We start from the raw sequence: 25,595 nt of genomic DNA, 5'->3' as shown, positions 1-25,595 counted from the left end.
TCTGATTCCACCCCGTGAACAAGGCTTTCTGCCTTCACCAATTCCGCCAACCGCCTGTACGAACTGAGGATGACCTCTGAACCCAGACTTGATGGGTATTCCATTGGACGTCCAATATTCGGTCTTCCAGTGTCCAATTTCAGGTATGTAACCGTAACAGCACGTCTGAAATCCAGTAAATCCTGTGCATTTTTCCCATGTACTAGTCTGTAGAAGAGTCAGGCATTTACGAGGGACATTTCCAGCAAATGTGTAATAGGACCCAGTACTATTTTTTCCCTCTAATTACCGCCGCATATTTTACAACTAAGCAGTCATGGTGGTCAACACCTCCCATGTACGCGTTGTACAACTTCAAAATAGCAGGTTGTTGCTCTTGTGCCTTCTTACTTGCTTGTCTACTGTACTGCGTAGCTGCTCCCAAAGGTTCAACTTCGTCAAAATGTGTACCAATTGAAACGTATCTGTTGTCGTGCCATCGAGCAAATAAGACTTCACCATTCCTGTCAAACTGGTAGTCATAGTTTCCTCAAACTGTCTTTTTCAGTGTGTTGCTGCTCAGCAGTGGACAGTGATCAACTCGATTCTCTCTGGACAGTCCCAGTTGCTCGAAAACCCAAATTTCTCAGATTAATCAGATCCCTACTAGTGAAGAAATTGTCAAAGTACACACAATGATTCTCGGTTTTTTCAATGCAATCCAACATGTTTAGCACTACTCTTGATCCCAATAGTAGGTCATTCCTTGCAGTATCTTCTAGGTCCTTTCCACAGTATAAATCAAATTTCAAACAGTAGCCACTTGCTCCACAAAGAGACCACAACTTGTAGCCAAATCTAATAAGCTTGGCTTGGATAAACTGTCCATCTGGAACTGTATTATTTACTAATGAGTAACATATTCAAAATATACTTACATAATACACTGTAAATTTCAAAGTAACTTCACATCATGTGCAACAAAATCTGATAAAATTACCACGTTCTAAAAAGAAAATACATCAGCAGTAGCAGAGTTTCATATTGCAACGTGCAGCAATACAAATAACTGAAACGATAACACCAAGTCCCAGTGTCCTATTTCGAGTACACCATATTTTATAGCAATGGAAAACAATGAATATAGCTCCAATTGAGCTAACAATGAAAGTAGTTTAAAAGACACATTGTTGACTGTAAATAATCACAAAAAGATCTTTGCCACATATTTCAAATATTACTAAATTGTTGATAAAGTAAATACCTGTAATAACGAAAAATGTGCTTTAGTATTCAATAATCAATTAATGGTAGGATTTATTGCTTTTAATTTCCTCTAAGCATACATTTGTTATAAAAAGCATCAACAAATGACGTAGAACAGTAATAGATGCAAATTAATAATTTATTGTGTATTTATAAATAAATATGTGCTCTGTCCTCAAAATAGGACACTGGTACTTAATGGGTTTTCTTTGAAAATGTCTCTGGAATAACAGTTAAAACTTGCACAATATTCAAAATCTGAATTGATACTTGTGTAAAATTCCTGGAAAGAGGTGCAAGAGTGCTTTGGTTCAATTTCTTCTGAAAGTGAAATTTTGCTTTGAAGAGTGTGGTCAGTTTTGCTGTATTGTATTAATTCTTAGCTTTTGTAATTTCTCTGCGCTTTCTTGATGCATAGAGCTTATGACTAGACTTACCGACTACAGTTTCTTAACAGGACTAACACCTACCTCTGTAGTTCACTGATTCAGGGTATTTAATTCTTCCTCTATTGATGCAAGATCTGCATCATCTGGAAAGTTGTCACTGGAAACATCTTCACTTTGAAACAGAGTCTTCAAATGAGAACACTTATTCCCAAACTGAACAAAGTTTTTTTTTTTTTTTTTTTTTTTTTTTTTAGTATCACTCTTTTATGGATATGCAAGTAGTCGGCATTTCACAAAACACACAGCAACTGTGTCAACTAGCAAATGCCGTACGAAAATGCAGAACTCACTGGATGGTCTCGGATTTCTTAGACGCCTCTTTAGTAAACAAATTAACACTGAACAACCACAACAAACAAACTGACAAGAAACTGTAACGAACTGTAAGAAATATCTGCAACAATGAAAGTGAAAAGAAATAACTGCAACAAAGAAAGTAAATAGAAATAAACATTGTAGCAAAGAAATTAGTAAGAAACAACTTCAGTGAAGACATACATTACCCTTGAAAGTTAAAAAAAAGAAAGATTAAAAATAAAACCTATCCAACTTAAAAGTGGAAGCTCTCTTTTGCAGAGAATATAGTACTACATGCTACCAATCAACAGAAAAAAATCTAACTTTTCTGGATTGGCATTTTGGGGGAGGGGGGGGGGGGGAAATCTGTAAATTATAAAAAAAATTCAAAAGGTGGCACTAAAAGAACTTTGACAGAGATGTCCAAATGGAGGATACCATTGTAATAATAAAGCAATTATCTCTCAAATAAAAAAATTCTAACAAAACATCTAGAACTGTTACAGAGATACAGCATTTTTTTTAAAAAAAATCGGAAATTCGCATCTTCAGAATGTGTTCGCAGTGTCATCTTTAGAGGCCTGTATCGTGGGGCAGCAAATTTTTTTGAGGAAACAGAAAGTGCATGTTTCTTACTTACTCCTGAATTTTAACATATGCTAAATTCAATAACATCTGAGACTATGAAGGTAACCCCCCTGCCTTAAGTGTTGATTTACTTACTGGATGTAAATTATGATGGCAAACTAATTTACAATGTGACCCAAAATCTAGGTTGGGTTGAGAGGTGCAATTTGGTTGAGAGTTGGTGAAGCCAATGAATTGTATATTGTGGGGAGTGAAATGTAATTGTTGTTGTGACACATATTTTATGCACATTGGATTTTGGTGATTGGTTTATATGTATCATTTTTATGACATGAGTCAAATGAGATGGAAGGTATTGGCAGGTTAAATATTTCCAACATATTCTGTAATCTCCATTCCCACTATGACTTTCACTATTTTAAAATTTCATCTGTTGTGGGCACTTGTTGTCGAGTTCCGCCCTTTTATGTTGGATCTTAACGTGGTGTTTTGTCCTTCGCCATTCATTAGCAGTCACCATTTTTTCTCATCATGACTTAGGGATTAACAATAATGAAAATTCCGTGAAGGAACAATACAAAAATTAAGGGTCAGACAACCATTTGCCTATAGTAGACTGATGTGCAGCACATACACACATGTAACAGGCAACAGTATTAACTAAATTTTGAGCTCTGGCTCTTTTTTTTTTTTTAGCAAAAGTACACACATTCATACACACAGACATTCCACTGCAGGCTCCTGCAGCCACAGTGATACTGATTGTGCATTTGGACGTCTGTGTGAATGTGTGTACTTTTGCTAGAAAAGAAGCCAGCACTCGAAAGCTATTGAATAATGTTGTGTGTTACGTGTGTCTATTCCCAGTACATCAGTTTACTGTAGGTGAGTTGTTGTCTTTCCCTTATTTTATGTGTAATTTAACGATTGGAACTGTCTGTAGTTGAAAAGAATTCTCAGTAACAATGAATAAATTTTTATAAATGGTTGTTAGAAATATTAAACCTTGACATCTAAATAAAGATATGGATCTTGTTAATCTCAATTCTGTTTTCACATGTGCATCTCGTAACATGATATTGTTAAAATTTGCTGTCTTCCTACATTTTGGTTCTCTGTCATAGTTACTGCCAGAAGCTTGAGATTCACTGCCATCTCCTGTATGCTGCAGCTGGTTGAAACACAAGTCTTCAAAGATTTTTAGTGAGTGTAGCCATTATATGTCTAGTTCAGTTTGTAGTAAATATAGTAATGAAAGTTCTGGCAGAATGTGAGTAATTTATGAGTAAAGGAGACCATTCACAGAACAGCACAAGCCTTGAGTCATCGACAGGCATGCACAAAAGAGAATCCGGTGTCCCTACATTGTGCCAGCTAGACACACAATGTTGGAATTGCAGTTTGGTAGGTGGACGAGGTGGGGTGGGGGTTGTGGGGAGGGGTGGTTTCAAAATAACTCATTTTCTATAATAATGTTGAATGTTTGTATCTGGTTAGCAGTGACAGTCCTTGTGCTATAGAGAACTTTCTCATGCAGTTTTCTCAGTATATTTTTCCACTGACTTTTGTACCATGTGAAATGCATACCAGTGTATAATGATGTATCAAGAAAAATATTAGCCTCCAATAAAGCTTCCTGATGAATATGTTGACATTGAATTACATTACTACTTTGGATCACACAGATGCATGATGAGCATGGTAATTAGCAGCCATGAAAAATTGGGGCCGACTATCATCTTACAAATATATCCTGCAAGTTGAGTTTGGTGCCCAAATGACAGAAGCCAAAACCTATGTTAATAGATGAATTTTCAACTGCCCTCTGAAACCAGAAGTAGTTTCCTGAGGCTGTATTTGAAATTTAAACAAGACTGTCATTTTTGAGGTGTCCTTAGATGTTTATCTTCCATAAGTTTTTACTTGTGCATTTGCATTTGGCTTCTTTGCTGGTTTCAAAATGTTCAGATATAAATGTATTAAATATTCAAAGAATAAATTATAAAAATGAGAATTATTCACTGCTGCTCTATGTTGTTATTCTTGGCAAAGGACTGCAGAAAGTATTTCCATGAACCTGTAATGAGTTTCATGGCATATATTAAGCCAATTGTGAACAAATATTCTGTGGATGCTTTGTTCAGTTTCACAAGAAGGTACTGTGGTTTTTCTGCACCCCTTCTCATCACTGCAGTATTGTTTTATTTTCTACCATTCTCTCCTTATATCATTTCTTTGTAAAGTAGTTTTATTTTCTGGTTTTGTATCATTAAATGAACAAATAAAACAGGACAGAACAGTTAAAAGAATTATGACAGCAAAGTTTCACGTAGATCTACGTTTATACTCTACAAATTGGTGTGCAAAGTGTGCACAGGGTATTTTTTATTGTAATGTCTGTTGGTTTTCATGCTCCATTCACAGATGTGGTGCAGTATGAAAATTGCTTAAATGCCTCAGTGTGAGCATTTATTGATCTTAGTTTATCCTCGCAGTACCTGCAAGCAACATAAGAAGTGTGTGATATAAGAAATGAGACTGATTTTTTTTATCTACCAATGTTTTTATATGATTTTTCAAACAATATTGTCCCCTTCATAGTAGATTCATTTGGCAGCTATACAGTGGTGACATCATTGTTCCCGTCTTGGTAGGAGTAGTGAAAGATTTCAACTGGTAGGTCCTGTACCAGGTCAGTCACATTCTTTTGAATGTTCTCTAGAGTCCCAAAATGATGCCCTTATATATAAATATATATATTTCAATTTTGGAGAAAGAGAGAAGTCACAAGCACAGAGATTAGGTGATTAGGGGGCTGAAGAGCAAGAGAAATGCCTTTTGAGGTCAAAAATTCCATGATGGAAGTGGCCCTGTGACATGGGGCATTATCATGATGAAGCATCCACTTATTTGCAATCTCTGATCTGAGTTTATTCACCCTTTTCCTGAGCCTTTCAGTGTAAAACACCTGGTTGGCAGTTTGTCCTGGAGATCTGATCTCACGAAGTTGAAGGTCCCCCTGAACAAGATTAATCTTAAATGTGTTCTCGGCCTCCCAAAAATGATTTGTGCTAGCAACTTGTGCTCTTCATAAGGAATGTTCCCCAAAGGCCTCTTTAAACAAGGTCACACTCGTGGATCCACCAGCTTTAACAAACAGGGACTGAGCGTCTGGAAGGGAAGAATATAACAGTCTACACAAGTAGAACAGCTTTGCCAGATAACTCGTGGTGTTGTCAGTCTCCTTACTTTTCTGAGTCACATTGTATATGGGGGATTCATTTATATTTTTTAGATGAAAACTATTTCTATTATTTTATAAATGTGGTTTCAAGAGAGATGAAGCTGCCTTGTTTGAGTTTTTCCCTGTTCAGTGTTTGGAGCATTATGATTCATCATCCTGGTGGTCAAAATGTGTGTACGCACTTCGTTATGTGCTCTAGATGTTTTGTTTCAGCCCAGCCTGCTGTGGATCCCACATGCTTGAGCTGTACTGCATTATTGTTCTTTTACTTTTCTCACAAGTGAGTGTGTGTGGTGTTCCATTCAGTGTCCTCATTGTTATTGCAAGTTATTTGTATAGAGTGTGCCTCATTCTAATTATTATTCATTATTTGTTTAAGAAAAAGCCTGTAATATTTTAATCTGGTGAAGGGAACAACATCTATAGATCAGATGTAATTAAATTTTCCTTTGATATTTGAGTCTCAACTTTATCTGTGATAATGATAGAAGCTGAAGAAATGAATTAAAATTTGTGCCAAGGCTAGGACTTGAGTCCAGGTCTCCTTGCTTACTAGACAGGTGTGCTAATCCATTACACCACTGTAGCAATACAGGTAATACAGCTGCACAGATTACACTAGTCCCATGGCCTCCCTAACACAAACTTCAGTTCACATCTTCGACTTATTTTCCCTTTCTTAAATCATCACTATTGCCGAGGGCATTGGACTGGGGCAGTCTGTGCCTCTGTGTTACAAATACTGCTATGGTAGTGTAATGGCTAGCACACCTGCCTAGTACATGGGTTCAAGTCCAGGCCATGGCTCAAATTTTAATTCATTTCTTCGGCTTCTATCATTATTGTAGAACAACTTCTCTCTGTTAAGAGCTTGATGTCAATATTTACAATAGGCTGATACATTATCATCTCTCTTTTTTTTTTTTTTTTAATTGGGTAACACTACTTCCTAAATAACCATGTGACTTAGGATATAACTTGAAACTCCAGAGCACATCTGAAGCTAATCATTTATTTATGGGTGACTTTCCACCCATAATAATAAAGGACCTACAGTTTAACTTGGATACTGAACCATTTAGTGTTCCTGGCGACTCCTCACATCATTTAGAGGCAAAGGTTAGATTGAATGCAGACTGAAAATTTCTGTGGTCCAACCGGGATTCGATCCCAAGACCTCTTGATTTTTCAGATATGCGCTTCACCACTAGACAATCAGGCCAAACTCCACTCTTGCTAAAATGGTCATCATCATCATCATCATCATCATCTTGAATAGTTTCCAGCCTTTTCCGGGTCTGTCTGGAACATAAGCCTCTCCATCATCTTCTGTCTTGCCACCATCTCTCAGTCTTCACCTTGGTCCAATCTTCACCTTTCTTTTGGCCGCATTCCCCTACTCCTTTCAGCCATCTGTCTCTCGGTCTTCCTTTTGGTCTCTTTCTATCCAGTTTCATCTCGTGTATCCTCCTGGGTATCCTCTTCTCCATTCACTTAACATGCCCATGCCATCTCATTCTTGATGCCTCTATCTCCTCCTGTAATGATTTCAACTTCATTAACTCTCTGATTCTCTCATTACTTAACCCGACTATCTTTGTAACTCCCAATACTGTTCCTCAAGAATTTCGTCTCACTAGCTTGTAATTTGCTTTTCTCTCATCCTTTCATAACCCAGGTTTTGGATGCATATGTCAGGATCAGGACATAGTATGACTGGTGTGTAACCTTTTTTTCTGATTTGGGGTACATCCTTGCCCCGTATCAGGCTTCTGTCACACTTCCGAAATGCTGCTGCTTTTCTCCCACTCTCGTTTATTTCTCTGTTGTCTTTTCCATCTTCCTGTATCAGGCTTCCGAGGTACTTGAAACTCTCCACTCTCCTCAATCGTTCTCCACCAATTGTTATTCTAGTTGTTCCTCTCTCCTTCGTTCTTGTTGTGTTAATCTTCTTACTCTTACTTATACTAAATTTCATTCCATATTCTTGTACTATTCATTCCCATAGATCCAACTGCTCTTGAACTTCCACCTCCTTATTCCTGCAGATCATCTGCAAACACTGTAGCTTTCATCTTTACTTCACCAATTACTTGTGCTACTGTACTCATTGTATCATCCATCACTACAATGAAGAGTGATGGTAAAAGTGCACTTCCCTGCCTCAAGCCATTCTTCTGTTCAATCCAAGCTGATCTCTCTCCTCCCACTTTCACACAGCTCACACTCCCATGGTACATTTTCCTTATTCTCCAAATAATCTGTTTTGCTACTCCTCCGTTCTCCAGGCCTTTCCACACTTTGCTTCTATGTAGACTATCAAACGCTTCTTCAATGTCCAGGGAGGTCATTAGTAGATCTATTCCATATTCAAAGTGAAGTTCCTGCAGTTGTCTTACAGCAAAAGTTAGATCCACTGTGGACCGTCCTGTTCTGAAGCCATGATCCACTGTGGACCACCCTGTTCTGAAGCTATGTTGCTCTTCTTTCATCCTTCCTAATTTTGCCCGAATTTGTGCTTCCAAAATGCTTTCAAAACTCTTTGCATAATGACTCATCAGTGTTATCCCCCAATAGTTCTTGCACCCTTTTCTATTTCTTCTTAAAGATCGGGACAGTTATTCCCTTCTTTCGGTCTTCTGGGATCATCTTCTGTCTCCACACAATTTTCATTACTCAGTATAGCCATTGTATCCTCACCTCTCCTGCTGCTCTCACCATATCTATACTTAGCTCATCCTGGCCTTGTGACGTTCCTCCCTTCATTTTGCCCAATGCCTCTTCCACTTCTCCCCATGTAAGGTCTTGTTCTATTTGCTGTTCCCCTCTTTTTTTCTCCTGGCTTGTTCCTCCTCATCCGGGTCTCCATTTGGGTTCAGGAGTTGTTAAAAATACTTCTTCCACATGTTCTTGAGTTCCACGTTATTCTTTACATCTTGACCAGTTTTGTTCACCACTCAGGAATAATCTGTTGTACCGGTCTTCCTCTTACTTTTAATCATCCCATATATCACATTTTTTAACCTTCCCTATCCTCCTTATCATTCTGGTCCACTGTTCAATCCACTTTCTTCTCTCCTCCACCACCCCTCTTTTTGCTTCTTTCTTTCTTGCTTGATACTCTTCTCTTGTCTCTACTGTTCTCTTCTGGAACCATGCCCTAAAAGCTCTGTTCTTCTTCTGTACTATATCCTTTGCTTTATCATTCCATCAGGGTGTTCCTCTCTATCTCTTTTTGTTGCTTTCCTCCCGCATATTGCTTCTACCACATTTACTAATGTTCCCTTGAATCTACCCAATCTTCTTCTACTGTTTTTGGTTCATCCTTTGCGATGCTTTCCTTTACTACTTGTAGGTATTGTAGCCTGCTTTCTTCCTCCTCCAACTTCCATATCCTAGTTTTCTGTCTCTTTATTATCCTTATCCCTTTCAGGTTCATTACCAGCAAACGGTGGTCACTATCCAAGGCCTCTAGTGGTCAATGATGGTTCTATTCATCTCTCTATTGTACAGGGAGTAGTCAACTATTGATTCTCTTTAAGTCTTAGCTATACCAGGTAATCTTGTGGCTCTCTCTTTCCCTGAACCAAGAGTTCCCAACGAGCAAGCCATTCCTTTGACAGAACTCCAATAGTCTTTCACCTTCCTCATTTCGGCAGCCCCAACCCTCTAACATTCTGACGACTTAAAGTTGGAGTGTGGCTTTGGGTTATATCAGGTTATTCCCCCAAACCACCTTTCACTTCTTTATGAGATGACTTACTTGGAATTTGCAGCCACTCTTCTTTATGGAGAAGCTGGCTGCTGGAAACTCTCTTGACTTCTCCGTCGAATAACGCTAGGTACAGAAATTTTTAGACTCTGTCTACCTGCGAAATAAGTAGACATACAAACTTTACTTTTTGTTAACTAACGATGTATTTGACCTCTTTACACAATAAAAATCTCACTTTCCAAATTAGTATGTAACTTCCTGCAAGTCTCTTGTACAGAAACAAATTGAGTTACAGTTAAAAGGAAGTTGGGTTTGATACCACGACCTTTCTTAACATGAATCATAAAATGAGTCTTGCCTCTAACAAGGTTACGTCAAGAGTCTACAAGAGTACTTTTTCAACTGTTCTTGTTCTAATGACAATAGTCAGTGACAATAAGCACAGAGCTGCATATAAACTCCATGGTTCTTCCTTATACACTCACTGAAACATATATAGATTGCCTGACAGGTAATTGACAGTGCCGTCCGACCGCTCCGTCTACTTTCTTCCTGCGACTAATTTTAAATCTACACACACAAACACGCAATGCGCTGTAGTTAGGATTCTACCATCCCACACTCACATCCAGAATATTGTGTGTTTGAGACAGTAGAAGGCTGAGTGGTTGTAGAGTTTACACAGAAATTCTTGAATCACTACATATCCTCCCCTCAGATCGAACATGCGATATTTTATCCATAATCAATATGCAAATAATGTCACTCATAATAACATTTCATATCTTAACAGTACACATTTCTTACACTCCTGAACCCACCAATTCCATATTTTGCTAACAGTCATTGGATCTCGATCAACACAAGCAGCATTGTCATGATACGATAAACTGCAATCGCGATATGCTACGATCCTACCTTTATCAAAGCCGGAAACATGATGGTACCAATTTCTCCTTCTTACATGAGGCATCACAACAACGTTTCACCAGACAATGCCAGTTAGTTGCTGTTTGTGTATGAGAAATCGGTTGGAAACTTTCCTCATGTCAGCACGTTGTAGGTGTCGCCACCGGTGCAAATCTTGTGTGAATGCTCTGAAAAGCTGATCATTTGCATATCACAGCATCTTCTTCCTGTCGGTTAGATTCTGCGTCTGTAACACGTCATCTTCGTGGTGTAGCAATTTTAATGGCCAGTAGTGTACATATGTTTAAACATATCTTTCCTTTCCATAACTATTCTCTGTCCTCTCTTGAACAATCTTTCGCTCACTGTTTCTCTACCCTTTTTTTTATTTTACTTTGTTATTAAGATATGGGATTTTACTTGTGGTGTTAGTCAGCTTTACTGATATTTAGGAATTTTGAGGACTCTTTTTCTTTTTTTTTCCTGCAGTCGTAAACTTCAGGTGGTTATGACATATGAGTAATCTATTTTCTATTCCTATCTTTTGTACTACCTTTTTCCTAGTATGTACTATTTTCATTATATGTAGCTTGGAAGGACTCTGGACGAAATGGAAGTGTTCTTACAACGCTCATTTATTTCCACGAAACATAATAATGCTAGTTGTTAATAGAATTCACACTTCCCAGAATACTTCCTATAAAATTTGTGTCTTACACTGTCCCCTTCTCCTAGGATCAGCACCTATTCCTTGCTTGTGGGCTGACCTTATGAGAGCACTACCTCTTTCCATTCTGGTAGGTACACCCCTTACAAAACATCCCTGTTTTTTAGCCCACAGATCGTCCTATCACCATGTAAGTATGCCTGCCCTTTATACTTGGTGAATGCCGGGTACACCCCCCTTATCCTTTCTGAGTAGGCCTCACAGTTCATAACCCTAGTATACATTTCTATGTATACCATAATTAAGTATCTTCTGGTAAAGAGATAAATCTACTTAAACTTCACATTCATTCTGTAGCAGTGGTTAGCACACTGGAATCGCATTCAGGAGGACGACGGTTCAATCCCGTCTCCGGCCATCCTGATTTAAGTTTTCCGTGATTTCCCTAAATCGCTTTAGGCGAATGCCGGGATGGTTCCTTTGAAAGGGCACGGCTGATTTCCTTCCCCATCCTTCCCTCACCCGAGCTTGCGCTCAGTCTCTAATGACCTCGTTGTCGACGGGACGTTAAACACTAATCTCCTCCTCTTCATTCTGTAATGTATCATATACCCCCTAGAGTCCTCCTCTACTTTTCATCTTCTTTATTTTCAGTAGATACTATGTCAACATATACTATTTACGTCCCACTATCCTTCAGTTCATCACAGTATTCATTACACTGACGTTTCTTAATGATCAACCTGACTAATTCTACTCCTACTTTTGTTATATTTCTTCGCTCATGCCTCTCTTATTTATTCATTACCCATTACTACTTTGTAGTTGTTCGTTATGTATGTGCACCTCTTCTTATGCATATTCATTCTAGAACCGTCATAGCTTCCTATATATGTGCGCATATTTCCATATGTATACACATTTTCCCTACAACGCCTGGTAGTTCTCACATCGTGACAGGCTTCCTCTTATGTGATTTAATGTTTGTGTTGAAGTGTATATTTGTGTATATGTGAATGTGTGTTCGTGTAGTCTGATTCTTCGGCTTCTTTTCTAAAAAGATGATTTACATTTTTAGAAACCACGGAAATAAGTAAGGACTTCAGCGATAGAAGTTTGTGAATATGGAAAGAGGGAAATAATAGACAGGTCCTAAGATGAGAAGTTAGAAAGGAAAAAGTAGATATGGATGCTAGGATTGAAGAAGAGAAAGAAGAAAGCCCCAAAAATAGGAAACCCTTCACACCCCTCTTCCCTAGGTACTTGAGTGAGATACCGGAGGAGGTTTGGTGGTAAATCATCTCCTACAGAACGGACTTGTCCCACCTTCACACTTTGAGGTCTCCAAAGGAAACCCTAGCAACCCTATGGATATGGCAAATGATGAAAAACCTGGCACACTTGTTTGTGAGGGTTTTTTAAAAGGTGTGATGTGTGTTTTGTGTTAGTCATGATTTATCTACTGTTGTAAATCATGCTTTTAGCTACAATACCCACCCCTTTCAAAATTTATAAAAACCTCCCATCTATATCACATCTCATAAAAGATATAAAATACTCTATACAAAATAAAAAATCTATACACTACAGTATAATAGTTGTTCAGCTGGTCACATCATATAATATTTTCCACAAATATAATACTCTATTCAGTTTATTTTGTCTGGATATCACTTTTTTCTGTGATTCTCTTAAGGTGTACTCTATTTTACAGTCATATTCAGTTTTCTAAGCAATAAGACTACAGAATAGTTCTAGATTTGAAAGGAATTCAATGCAGGAAAACTATTTTGGAAGGAACACTGAAGACAACTTGGGGTCTGACAGTCATTACTCTGCCCTTTAACTCAGAATGTTAATGTCCCTGGGGGATATACAATTTTACATCCTTTACTTTGTCTCGGATGAGCTTAATTTCTCTCCACAGGTCGTCCAAACCCTTCCTGGTATCACTAAGTTCAGAAGAAGGAATAGGTGGTACGTTTCCGGATATTATTCTCTCAGTAACCTTTCGATCTATAATTTCTCCAAATTGTTCCTCCAAACTAATTACATTTATAATTTCAGAGTTAGCTATTTTCTCTTTGAAATTTATTACTATATTATCTACCCTTGTATTGACACTTGTAACTTGCAATTGAATAATTGGCGTTAATTCATTATGCGTATCTACACTGTCTTTCAAAGTATTCATTCCCTGTCTTACGTCATTATATTTAATAGTGTACACATTTTCAAAAGATCCTAACTTTACAATTAGTTCTGATTCTACATTATTACATTTGTTATCAATGTCAAGTTCTAATATTTTCGAAAAATCTTGAAAAGTGTCATTCTGTTTCTGACTAAGGTTAGTAAAAACATATCATTTATGAGTGGTCAAAGAATTTGTCAACTCGTTCTTTAAATCTACTTTTAAATTCTCTACTTTATTACTTACGGCGTTGAATTCAGTCTTCAGAGCAGCCATGACTTCGCATAGATTACTAAATTCTTTGCTTTGATAGTTGACGTTGGTGTTTAACAAACCTAAATTTGTCATTTGAATATTTGGAGTTTCACTCTGAGCTTTTAATTGAGAATTTACTAAGTCTAGTTCTTTACCTAGACTCGTACTCTGAACATTTAAAGCTTCACTCTGGGTATTTAATAGAGAACTGAACGAGTTTAATTTAAGACTCTGAGCTGTGATTAAATTTATCAAATCAGCCCAGTCAGACACTTTGATGCTAATCTTCATGGCCTTACCTTGGTCTTGAGTTTCCCTAACCTGTTGCATATTTTCCATACTTTTAAATGCCTTAGCTCTTCTAAGCATTTAAAACTAAATTTAAATATGATAATTACACAATAACAATCCACTCAACAGTATCTTGTTCCACTTCATACTAAAGTAATCAAGTTTTGTTTCATCTGGTGTAGAATTGCTGTTCTGTAGGTGAGCGGTTGTGGAGACAGAACAGCACCGGTGAACAACAGCTGGTGTCGGCGGCGTCGGGTATATGTTGGTTTCCGCGTATGTGTGAGAGCAGTATACTCCCCGCATTGGATCTTCTTGATTGAAGCGTTCTATGCGTATTTCTTCTTAGACAAATATGTTGAAATCTTCTTTGCTGTTTTATCGTTGTGAATTTTTCATTTCTTCACCTTTTTTCCAATTAAATTTTGCTCGATTGGATACTTGATCATATTCAAATTTCTCGAAGTAATTTCCTTGTCTTATTATGTTTGGTTGCTATGGCAACATGAAACAGCTTCTTCTCTTGTTTTTGACATAAAATTCCTGTTTTCTAGGTCCTTTCACACAGATCGCCACATTCTAACCTGCTGTGATGACTCAGAAAAGCCGGCTGTTGGAAACCTTCTTGACTTCTTCTCCGTCGAATAACGCTAGGTACAGGAAATAAATCAAACAATGGAAAATCTAGGATGGAATGTAACAACCAACTCTCCACAGTTCCTGTCCCTTTACCACACGGTGCCCTGCTCGTCACTATTGATGCCACCTCCCTGTACACTAATATTCCTAATGCCCATGGCCTTACTGGTATCAAACACTACCTTTCCAGATGCCCTATGGATTCCAAACCAACAACATCCTTCCTAGTCTCCATGACCAACTATATCCTCGCCCACAATTACTTCTCCTTTGAAGGCATTACCTAAAAACAAATCCGCAGTACTGCTATGGGCACCCGGATGGCACCATCCTATGCTAACCTATTCATGGGCTATTTAGAGGAATCCTTCCTAAAAACCCAGGATCCTAAATCCCTCACCTGGTTCAGATTCATTGATGACATCTTTGCTATCTGGATTGAAGGCAAGGACACCTTATTCACATTCCTCCAGAACCTCAGCAATTTCTCCCCCATCTGCTTCACCTGGTCCTACTCAACCCAACAAGCCACTTTCCTAGATGTTGACCTCCACCTCAGAGATGGCTACATCAGTACCTCCAGCCATATCAAACCTACTAACCACCAGCAATATCTCCACTTCGACAGCTGCCACCCATTCCATACTAAGAAGACCCTTCAGTACAGCCTAGCCACCCGTGGTCGTCGCATCTACAGTGACAAACAGTCCCTCTCTAAATATACTGAGAGTCTCACTGAAGCCTTCAATGACGGTAATTATCCTCCCATCCTTGTAGAAAAACAAATCTCCCGTGCCTTATTTTCCCAGACTCCCACCACCTCCCAAAGTCCCACAGTCTGGCCACAAAGGAGCATTCCCCTTGTAACTCAGTAACATCTGGGACTGGAGCAACTGAATTAAATTCTCCGCCAGGGTTTCGATTACCTGTCGTTGCTCTGAAATGAGAAATGTCCTGCCGACTATCTTTCCCACCCCTCCTACCGTGGTATTCTGTCGTCCACTGAACCTACACAATATACTCGTCCATCCTTACACAACCCCTGCTCCCAATGCCTTACCTCATGGCTCATACCCCTGTAATAGGCCTAGATGCAAGACCTGTCCCATACATCCTCCTACCACCACCTACTCCAGTCCGGTCACTAACATCACCTATCCCATCAAAGGCCGGGCTACCTGTGAAACCAGTCATGTGATTTACAAGCTAGCTGCAACCTCTGTGCTGCATTCTATGTAGGCATGACAACCGACGAACTGTGGCCAAAAGACACGTGGACCACCCTGTTGCTGATCATGCTGCCAAACATGATATCTCTCATCTCAATGACTGCTTCACAACCTGTGCCATATGGATCCTTCCCACCAACACCAGCTTTTCTGAATTGTGCAGGTGGGGGCTTTCCCTGCAATACATCCTACGTTCCCGTAACCCTCCTGGCCTCAACCTTCGTTAGTCACTGTCCTCACCCATCCAGCCCCCTCCCTGTTCCCATTCCAGCACTACACAGCTGTCATTTCACTGCCACACCCAGTCTTTTTATTTCTTTTATTTCTCTCCTTTCTGCTACTTGCCCCCTACCCCCTCTGCACCTTCTCTCCTGCCCTCCATCTAAACTGCAACACTTCACTGTCTGCCACTCCCACCATACTAGCCCTCTCTCTCCCCGCCACAGCCTCCTCCTTACATCCATCCAGTCGCCACTCCCACCATGCTTTGGTGCTGCTGTTTGCAGTGTGGTTTCAGTTCTCTGAGACTGCAGGTGTGTGTGCAAGTTGCTTTTACGTGTGTGTGTGTGTGTGTGTGTGTGTGTGTGTGTGTGTGTGAGACGCATGCGCACGCGCGTGTGTATGTATGTGTGTCTACTGCCGACAAAGGCCTTAATGGCCGAAAGCTTTAATTGTGTGAATCTTTTTGTTGTGTATATAATGACTCAGCATCTCTGCTATATAGGTACAGGAATTTTTAGACTCTTTCTACTTATGAAATAAGTAGACATACAAACTTTACTTTTCGTCAACTAACGATGTATTTGACCTCCTTACACAATAAAAATCTCTCTTTCCACATTAATATGTAACTTCCTGCGAGTCTCTCATACAGTAGGGTGTTAGAAATTGAGTTACAGTTAAAAGAAAGTTGGCTTTGATACCACGACCTTTCTTAATTTGAATCATAAAATGTGTCTTGCCTCTAACACAGTTTTGTGAAGAGTCTACAAGAGTACTTGTTCAACTGTTCTTGTTTTAGTAACAATAGTCAATGACACAGTAAGCACAGAGCTGCATATAAACTCCATGGTTCTTCCTTACACACTCACTGAAACATCTATGTATTGCATGACAGGTACTTCTCGGTGCCGTCCGACCACCTCATCTACTTTCTTCCCACGACTGATTTTAAATCTGCACACACAAACATGTGAGGCACAGTTGGTAGGATTCTACCATCCCACACTCATATTCAGAATAATGTGTGTTCGAGACGTTAGAAGGCCAAGTGGTTATAGAATTTACACAGAAATTATCAAATCACTACAACCCTCTTATCCAAGCACACTTTTGAAGACTTGTCTCTCTCTTCCAATGTGTGTGTTTAAATCCCTCATAACTATCACATTCTTCCTTCCCATCTGCTTCTGTATTTCCTCTTCATACTCTCGCTTCTCCTCAGAAGTGCAACTCGCAACCCACCTGCGGTGCATACACTTGTTTTGCCTGTGTAGTCATCCCCTTGAATGATATTTTGATCTTCATCATCCTATCACATATTCTCTTAACTTCTTCTTTTAATCTGTCTCTTACTACTATTCCCACACCATTTCTCCTTCCCTCCTCATTTCCACTCCAGTACAGTTGGTAGTCTTTCCTCAGTTCTCACCTTCCTTCTCCTTTCAGCTAACTCCAGTGTGTCTAACTTCCTTCTTTCCATCATTTCTACCAACTCCTCCACCTTTCCAGTCAATTTTTGTGTATTTAATGTCCCAAATCTTAGTCCTTGTTTATAGTCTGTTCATTGTTGATTAAATCCGTCCTTTGTGATGCCTGTTCCATTTTTGAAAGCAAAAATCATAATCCACAATTGGCTTGCTGGGCCTATTATAGCTTCTCCAGAGCCCTGTTAGCCATCACTTTTCAGGCTTCCTGTAGGACCTTCACAGCTGCCGTAGCGGTCCCGAGGCACACACAGTCCCCACTGTACCTCACTTGTATAGACAATCCCCTACTTCATGCCGTTGCCCATCTCCCACGACTTGGACGAGGGGTTGGACTTGTGGAAGGCTAAAATGGTACCACTCAAAAAGTTCTTTGTACTGTTCTTTTGTATTTTTCTTTTTGGTTTTGATTGACTACATTGCAATTAACATTTTTAGTACAAATGGCAGCAGTTTTGGAAGTGTGCTTGCCAACAAATTTAATATATAACAAAATGTAAATTTAGACTAAATCTACAATGTGGGAAATGATAGATTGTTACTTACCATAAAGAAGACACATTAAGTTGCAGACAGGCACATTTAAAAGACACTTACACAAAGCTTTCGGCCACAGCCTTCATCGGCAAAAGAGAAGCAGAGAAACACACACCATTCATACAACAAAGACCTTTCTCAATTTTTTTCATTCAAATACTAACAGGATTCACCCTTATGGGGCTCAAGGGGGATATGCATGAAATTGACTAAATATGCCAACATAAAATTTATTTTCTGTTTATTATTAGACCTCGTGAACAGTAAGTGATGAACAGTGATGAAATCGCACCTGCAGTGCCTGAAAAATAATCAAATGTATGACACAACCTTCCCGCCACACCCACTTTTTGAAGCAACACTTTCAATACTAGCACGATGAACAACAGGTCTGTAGAGTGCTTTCAAGCAAACTTGTATGGGGTAAATCTAGAAGGCTATGACATATAATATTTGGTTTTATCATCTGTTACTGTTCAGTATCTCAGAAACAATAACACACTAACAGCTTTGTTTATGAAGTACCGACCCTTGTTTTTCCTTGTGCTACTGACTGAGAATTATGCATATGTTAGATTCTTTCATCATTTAATAATGCCATGGTCACAAAGATTGTATAGAAAACTGGATAAACTTCATTTGCAGAAGTTATTGAATGCAAGACATGAGAAACAGCTACAAACCAACTTTCAGGTTAGGTCCAAAGTAAAACATTTGCAGAAAATCGAGGGACAACAAACCCTACACTCACAAGAGGCTTCCAGATTGTATCCTGGATGGTGTCAAGCCCACTTACAGATTTATGGCCAATCCTGAACTTCTAAAAAAGTGTATTTGAGCCAAAATCCAGATTGCAAATGAGTCTCTAAATTCACTCGTATGAAAACAATGCCTTAAAACCACATTTTCATCTGTTGCAGCTGTCAGAATTGCAACGTGCAATGCAGTTATTGTATTTGATGATGGAAACATGGGGAGGATGAATGTGTAAGAGAGAATTGGCTTTAAGATAGGAAATTTCACTAAAGAATCTAAAGAAAAATAGATTTACAGCACCTCTCTGCAGCTGAAAAGTCAGTTGAAGACCTGGTAAGGGAAAGAAGGGAGAAAACAAGAAATGAAAAGAGAAGCCTTGAAGGGAAGAGGACTCTTAAGTGCAAACCCAGGGCCTTCTGAAGAGGTGACAAGAAAAAACAGGTTGAACTTGAAATTGCATTTCCCAAAAATTAAGTTTCTCAAAGTTTATGTACCTTTTTCTCAGAATCTATGAGTGCTATAGTTATGAAATTTTGTACACTTGATTCTGTAAACCCAGTAAATGTTGTCTCAAGAGTAAATTTGGAAATTCGAAGTGAAATCTGAAATATGGGGCAAAGTGCTTGGAATTTTGCTTGAATTTTTAATTACACTTATGTAATTATAATTAAAGAATTATTAAAATTTTCCTGTTGTATATATTCAAAAAAAAAAAAAAAAAAAAAAAAACTCATGGGAGAAGCTTACTATAAGCAAAGCGATTACTATTACTTTTTGAAAACAGAAATTTAAATTCTACAAGGAAGTTAAATATATCTAATCCAAGGAACTTTAACAGTAAATGTGTTAATTTCATGTAAAGCACGGTACAAAATTTCATTCAAAATTTTGGATTTGGTGCCTTTTTTTAAATAGTGTACCTTTTTTCATCTTAAGGTTTCTCTACCATGTACAGACACTGAAATTGTAAATGCATTTTATACCTTATTTTTCATTTTGCTAAAGAACTTAGGAATAATCTGCTGTATTATTTCCAACATTAAGGAGTGGTTTTTGAACCAGTTGCCCAGCCACTTAGTTTTCTACCTTCTCCCTGTTGATTTTTAGGCAAAGATTGATTTCATTTTGGGCTAGGTCCTCAGGTCTCAAACATCTCCATCGGCATTTCTCTCATTGCCAGCTATTTCTCAGTTTCTTGAGCATTGTGCCGACAGTATGGACGAGATATCATCGTCTTGTTGGAAATACATACGTTATAAAAAATTGGACTACCCTTATTTTAAATATCTCATTTAATGTGAGAAAGGAATGTATCATGAAATTTCAGTAAATATCAGCCTGGAAGAATGTCTTCTCTGTCAAATTGACAAAGCAAATCTGTTAACTGAAAAATACTAATAATTTGAAGTTTGTTGCATGTCAAAAGTGATGCAGTAAATGGCTTTCAGAACTGGAAACAAATTGCTGTTATCCAAAAGCCTTTTATACATCATTTCTTCATTTATAATTCATTGAAACATATTGGTAAAAGTTAATGTATATAAGATGGTATCTGTTCTTTCGGACATGTCCGCGAGTAATGAGTAAAATGGGCGGGGGCACTACGAATGTAGTGCAGGACAATATGTTGAGAATGTGGGTTTCGCGGGAGGCATGCCAGAGATAAATCCCTGCAGTTGCGCTGTCCTCTGTGTCCTCGGTTGCTCAGATGGATAGTGTGTCTGCCATGTAAGCAGGAGATCCCGGGGTCTGGTCCCGGTCGAGGCACACCTTTTCATCTGTCCCCGTTGATGTAAGTCAATGCCTGTAAGCAGCTAAGGGTGTTCATTTCATTGTAATAAAAGTTAATGTGTACACGATAAAGTTGGTCACAAGTGATCATGGAACGGAAGGTGGAGGAGAGTGGTATCTGATTTTGAGCAGCTGATGGAATGAGATGATTTTCTGTCAATTGGGTGGAGAATGAACTGTGGTGAAAACCTCGAAATACTAACAGTCAGAGTTAAATCAAATTGTATATACAGCAAAAAATACATAAAACACTTCATGGATTGCCCATAATAATATCCAGCAGGCACAATATTTAGCAATTTATATTTTGGGCACATTCACTCTGATGTCTTCCCTATTCACGATTGTAGCTATCATCTTCCAGTGCAACCTAGGCCTAGGGATGTAATACAGATTGGACTTGGGCGCAACCAAGATTTCATATGAGCATTAAATTTTATTTTTACATTTAGTGGTTCACCAACTCAAAGCCAGTCAGTTGCCTTCCAGTCTAACTTCGATTTAGAACATTCAGCACAATGCTACAGATCAGTCTGTCAGCAAAACAAAGATTTTGACTTCACAGACTATTTTGCATTATAATTATTTTGTCATCCAACACTCAATCTGTCGCCTTTCAAACTAACCTAGACCTCGGAGCTATGCTACAGATCAAGCTATCACTACAACCAAGATTTCATATTTTAAATAAAATCATTAATAATTATTAGAAACATCACAAGTATGTATGAACACACAATTTAAAATGACATGGGAAATCTTAATAACTATCTTGTACATTTGCACTTGCCCATATATGAGTGCTAGGTAAAGAAAGCTAAATACAAGTTGTAGACTGCGAGCTGATGCATTCTGTTAATCTGCTGAACGAAAAAATTTCTTGCTTACAGTGCACTATTCTGGAACAAATATTTTTATTAGTAATTTTATGGTGTCTCAGCTTATTGTTTGATTTGTAGTGGTTTCGTAATATGATAGTAACACAAGACAGGTAAAATGTGTGTGTTTTTTGAAACATATGATCAATACCTACAACTTTAGTGAACCCTTACATATTTCTTCTTGTGCTCAATCGTGCCACAATAGTAAACTTCCTTCGTATGTGTGGAATTAACAGCGGCATTTATTTCTCAGAACATTTCGAAGCTTTATGTAATACTTGCCTGTGTTTTGAAAATAATTTGTTTCTATTCAATATAGTCATTCCACAAATCACTGTGTTCCTGATAAAGATTCTAATTTGATTAATGTTGCACAGGTTGGAAACACTGTACGCACAACTGCTGATCTCTTCACTTCTGAGTATGAGATAAATGATGTTCCTGTGGCAGCCCGAAATCTGCTAACTAAGGGTCTCATACAAGAAGAAATAAACTTATCTTCAGGTTAGCTGTGCCTACGGACTGTCTTGAGTTGTGTTATTATTTCCTTACGAGCCATCCCAGTCGTGTTTGTGATTTATGATAGTTCTCTATTAGGGTTTATGTGACACAAGTGTGTTCCATGACATGGGTACTAAGATGATATTTAGGTCTCACAATGTAGTAGGAAGTAAAATCTTTTAGAAATACGATAGTTGTTTTCCTGCCCGATAATCGTGTGTCGAGGTCCAGGTTTCTACAGTAGTATTTGTATCTCTTTGAGAACTATCATCAATCTCATCTCCCTTTCTGTTTTTAGCTTTAATGCAGTGCAACAAATAGCCTTCTGTAGCTTCTGTGTGTTCATTTATTTCTGTATTTTGCTCCAAACATTGGCAATATTTTTTGTTTTTTACCATTATAATTTTCTCACCTACTTCAGCATAAATTACAGTTAATGCCTGTGACAGGACAACCTGTGTATCAAACTGTGCTATTTTTCTTACCCAAGTGGAATAATGAGGGAAGATGCTGTTGGATTTTGGAAGTCATAACTAAGATCATGAACAGTGTTTTTTGCCTTTTTTTGGCACACAGGTTATGCCTTTTGCTTAATATTGATAATGTCATTTCCAGTTTCTTCATATTAATGTGCATCACATGAATTTTCAAAACATGTTTATTAACTTGTCCTGACAAATCCAGTAAACCTTATTGCTTTTTAGAGTAACACCTACTGTAACATTCTCATCAAGACTTCATGCTTCAAAGAACAACACGTGCTGTAGTTTAATTCCTGTTGAAGGTTGAATGACCTCCTAAACATTTTAAAATTTGTCATTGGCAAGAAAAACTTCAAAAATAAGAAACTCTAGGAAGCTCCTCATTACTGTTGAAATAAGATAATAAATTAATTGCAATAAATTTGATGACAAGATGAAATTTCTAGTTCTGTGTGGTGTGAACTATCCCATGTATATTTAGTAACAAGATAGCCAATTCTAAATTATATAAAATTGGAACTAAAATAATGGCAGGAGTCAAAATAATCACTCACAATAATGTTCAGGTGTTGAGAGAGTGACAGCCACATAAACAAAACTAAACATAATGAGATTTTCACTCTGCAGCGGAGTTTCAAAACTAAACATATTTATGAGTGTTCGGACAGTGTTTTTGTTCACTGCTAACTAATGCAAAAAAGGCACATGCACACACCCCGGGTCATTGCCCCAGCAGGCTACCCATTACCAGGACAAGTTAGGTGATTGTTGCAGTTCAGGTTGTTATGTCTGATACTCTTAAATTATGGAGTTATATCTCTTGAATTATCGTGCAGCTAAGCCATATAGTGCTGATGGATTATTTCTTCTCCACTGCAACTGAATAATCCAAAAGTGCATATCTAATTTGCGACGTGCTGCTAAATTAATAGAAAGTAGTGCTTCTCAAATTTGATAGTACTGATACATTGATTACAGTACTTACACTTCATTCAGTGTTCGTATACAATAAGAGTTGTGTATTGGATGCGCCCAGTAAGAGTTGAATGACAGTTCCCATTAGAATGACAGCTGAGCTTGCTTTCTTGTACCCATGATATAATACCAAATGTCATGGTACCTATTCTAGGGCTTGAGGTATGTCTGCAAGATAGGACGATGCTGCATGGAATAAACCACCAAACTAGCAAGTATCGTGAAGCGTCATAAAGAACCTATTGTCATCCCGCCTTGCAGAAGTCTTGCATCCATCCGCATCAGATTTCATGTGCAAACAAGATCCAACTCCCAAACAGTACACAAGTCTAAACTTACTATTCAAACGTCTTTTTAAAGGTGTTGATCATCATTCATGTACTATAGATGATGTGCAGCATACCACTTTATCAAAGTGATACGTTACACCTCATGGTTCTCTCTCTCTCTCTCTCTCTCTCTCTCTCTCTCTCTCTCTCTCTCTCTCTCTCTCTCTCTGTATGTGCGTGTGCGTGCATAGCTCCTGTAGGTTTAAATCTTATTTAGGTATTTGGATTGATCCACCTAATAGGATTTCAGCGCACTCTGTCAGGGAGGAGGGGGCATGTATGTGTGTTTCATTATCTCTGAAGAAGAACAGTGCCTGAAAGTTCAGTAATGTGCAGTATTTTTGTGCCTGTTACCCGCTTACTGCCTTCACTGTGTGGTGAGTGATTTCCATTATTTGATTTTAAGCTGTGTAAGATTTATTATGTCGTGGAAGGATTATATTACTTAAAAGTGAAAGAATCCGTGTTGTAAAAAAACTGAGTAGTGATGATGTTTATTGAATTCAGTTCTAGAGTTTTTGATATAATTATTTCCCTGTTGCATAATCATTGATTGATGTGGAGTTATTTTGTTTCCTCCACGAGGAGGTGTGTGTCCTCCAGGAGGTATGGTAACTGTATTGTAGCATTCTTATTTCTGGTGGTCTTATCAATATTAGTTTGTGAATGTCAAACAATAGAAAATCCAGGATGGAATAACCACAGTATTATGAAAGTGGTTGATGCTACTGACCATATAGAGGAGATGTTGAGTCTCAGACAGGCACAATGAAAAGATTGCTATACATCTGAGCTATCCGTCAAAAGGCTTTCTTCTAAAGTAGAACACACACACATTCACGAAACACTTCTCACACTTATGACCACTATCTCTGGCCAGACACTGGAGATGGACTGTGAATAACTGCACCTGATGGTAGAAACAGTCTGTGAGTGGTGAGGTTAAGGAGGAGGTTGGGTGTGGAAGGGCAGGGGAGGGGTAATGGGATAGGGGTAGGGGAGCTGTAGTGCTGATTGTTGGAGCATGCAGGGATGTGATGGACGCAGGGTATGACTAATAGATGCAGTCAGGTGGTTTGGGGAGGAGGGGTCAGGGGGAGAGCGGAAAAGAAGGGGAGTACAGAAATGAAAAAGCTAGTGGATGTAATGGTGGAACTGGAAGACCGTGTAGTGCTGGAGTGCGGCAGGGTAGGAGATAGGTGGGTGTAGGACAGGGGATAGCAAACGTTGAGGCCTATGGGTTACGAGAACGTGGGATATATTTCAGGGAGAGTTCCCATCTGCACAGTTCAGAAAAAACTGACGTAGATAGGAAGGATTGAAATGGTGAAGGCTGTGATGCAGTCATTGAAGTTAAGCACATTGTGTTAAGCTGCAATCCAACTGGATAGTCCAACTGTCTCTTGACCACACTTTGTCAGTGGCCATTCACTTGGACATATAGCTTGTTGGCTGTCATTCCCATGTAGAAAACAGCACAGTGGTTGCAACATAATTTGTAGATCACGACTGCATACCCAGGTAGCCTTGCCGTTGATGGGATAGGTGCTACCTGTGACCAGGCTGTAGTTGTAGTAGTAGTTGTTGTTGTGTTGATGTCGGGGGGGGGGGGGGGATGTAGTATGGGACAGGTCTTGCATCTAGGTCTAGTGCAGGGGTATGAGCCTTGAGACAAGGGGTTGGGAATAGGGGTAGAGGAGGGATGGACAAGGATGTTACGTAGGTTCAGAGGGCGGTGGAATATCACTGTGGGAGGGGTGGGAAGAATAGTGAGTAGAATACTCCTGTTTCTGTACTATGTTGGGATGTTAACTTCAGTCTGAAGGCCTCAGCGAGACCCTCGGTATATTTGGTGATAGACGGCTCATCGCTACAGGTGCGACTGCCATGACTGGCTTAACACGCGATCTAGTGT

General features: G+C 38.8%; 1 protein-coding gene across 12 annotated transcripts in view; it reads left to right on the top strand.

Annotated features, from left to right (window-relative positions):
• The window catches only part of LOC126281946 (uncharacterized), a 282,662-nt gene that overhangs the window by 21,555 nt on the left and 235,512 nt on the right, over positions 1 to 25,595 (top strand). For 11 of the 12 annotated variants that reach the window (XR_007551314.1, XM_049981296.1, XM_049981298.1 and 8 more), the window contains exon 3: positions 21,771 to 21,897. The exons of the other annotated variant lie outside the window; for it this stretch is intronic. Coding sequence is in view for 10 of the 11 variants with exons in the window: in XM_049981296.1 (XP_049837253.1) it covers positions 21,771 to 21,897 (127 nt within the window). In the remaining variant the exon portion in view is untranslated. The remainder of the gene's footprint in view (positions 1 to 21,770; positions 21,898 to 25,595) is intronic. 12 annotated transcript variants of the gene reach the window in all.

Source organism: Schistocerca gregaria, chromosome 7 (assembly GCF_023897955.1).
Source record: "Schistocerca gregaria isolate iqSchGreg1 chromosome 7, iqSchGreg1.2, whole genome shotgun sequence".
Lineage (NCBI taxonomy): Eukaryota > Metazoa > Arthropoda > Insecta > Orthoptera > Acrididae > Schistocerca > Schistocerca gregaria.
This window is presented reverse-complemented; position numbering and strand designations above follow the sequence as displayed.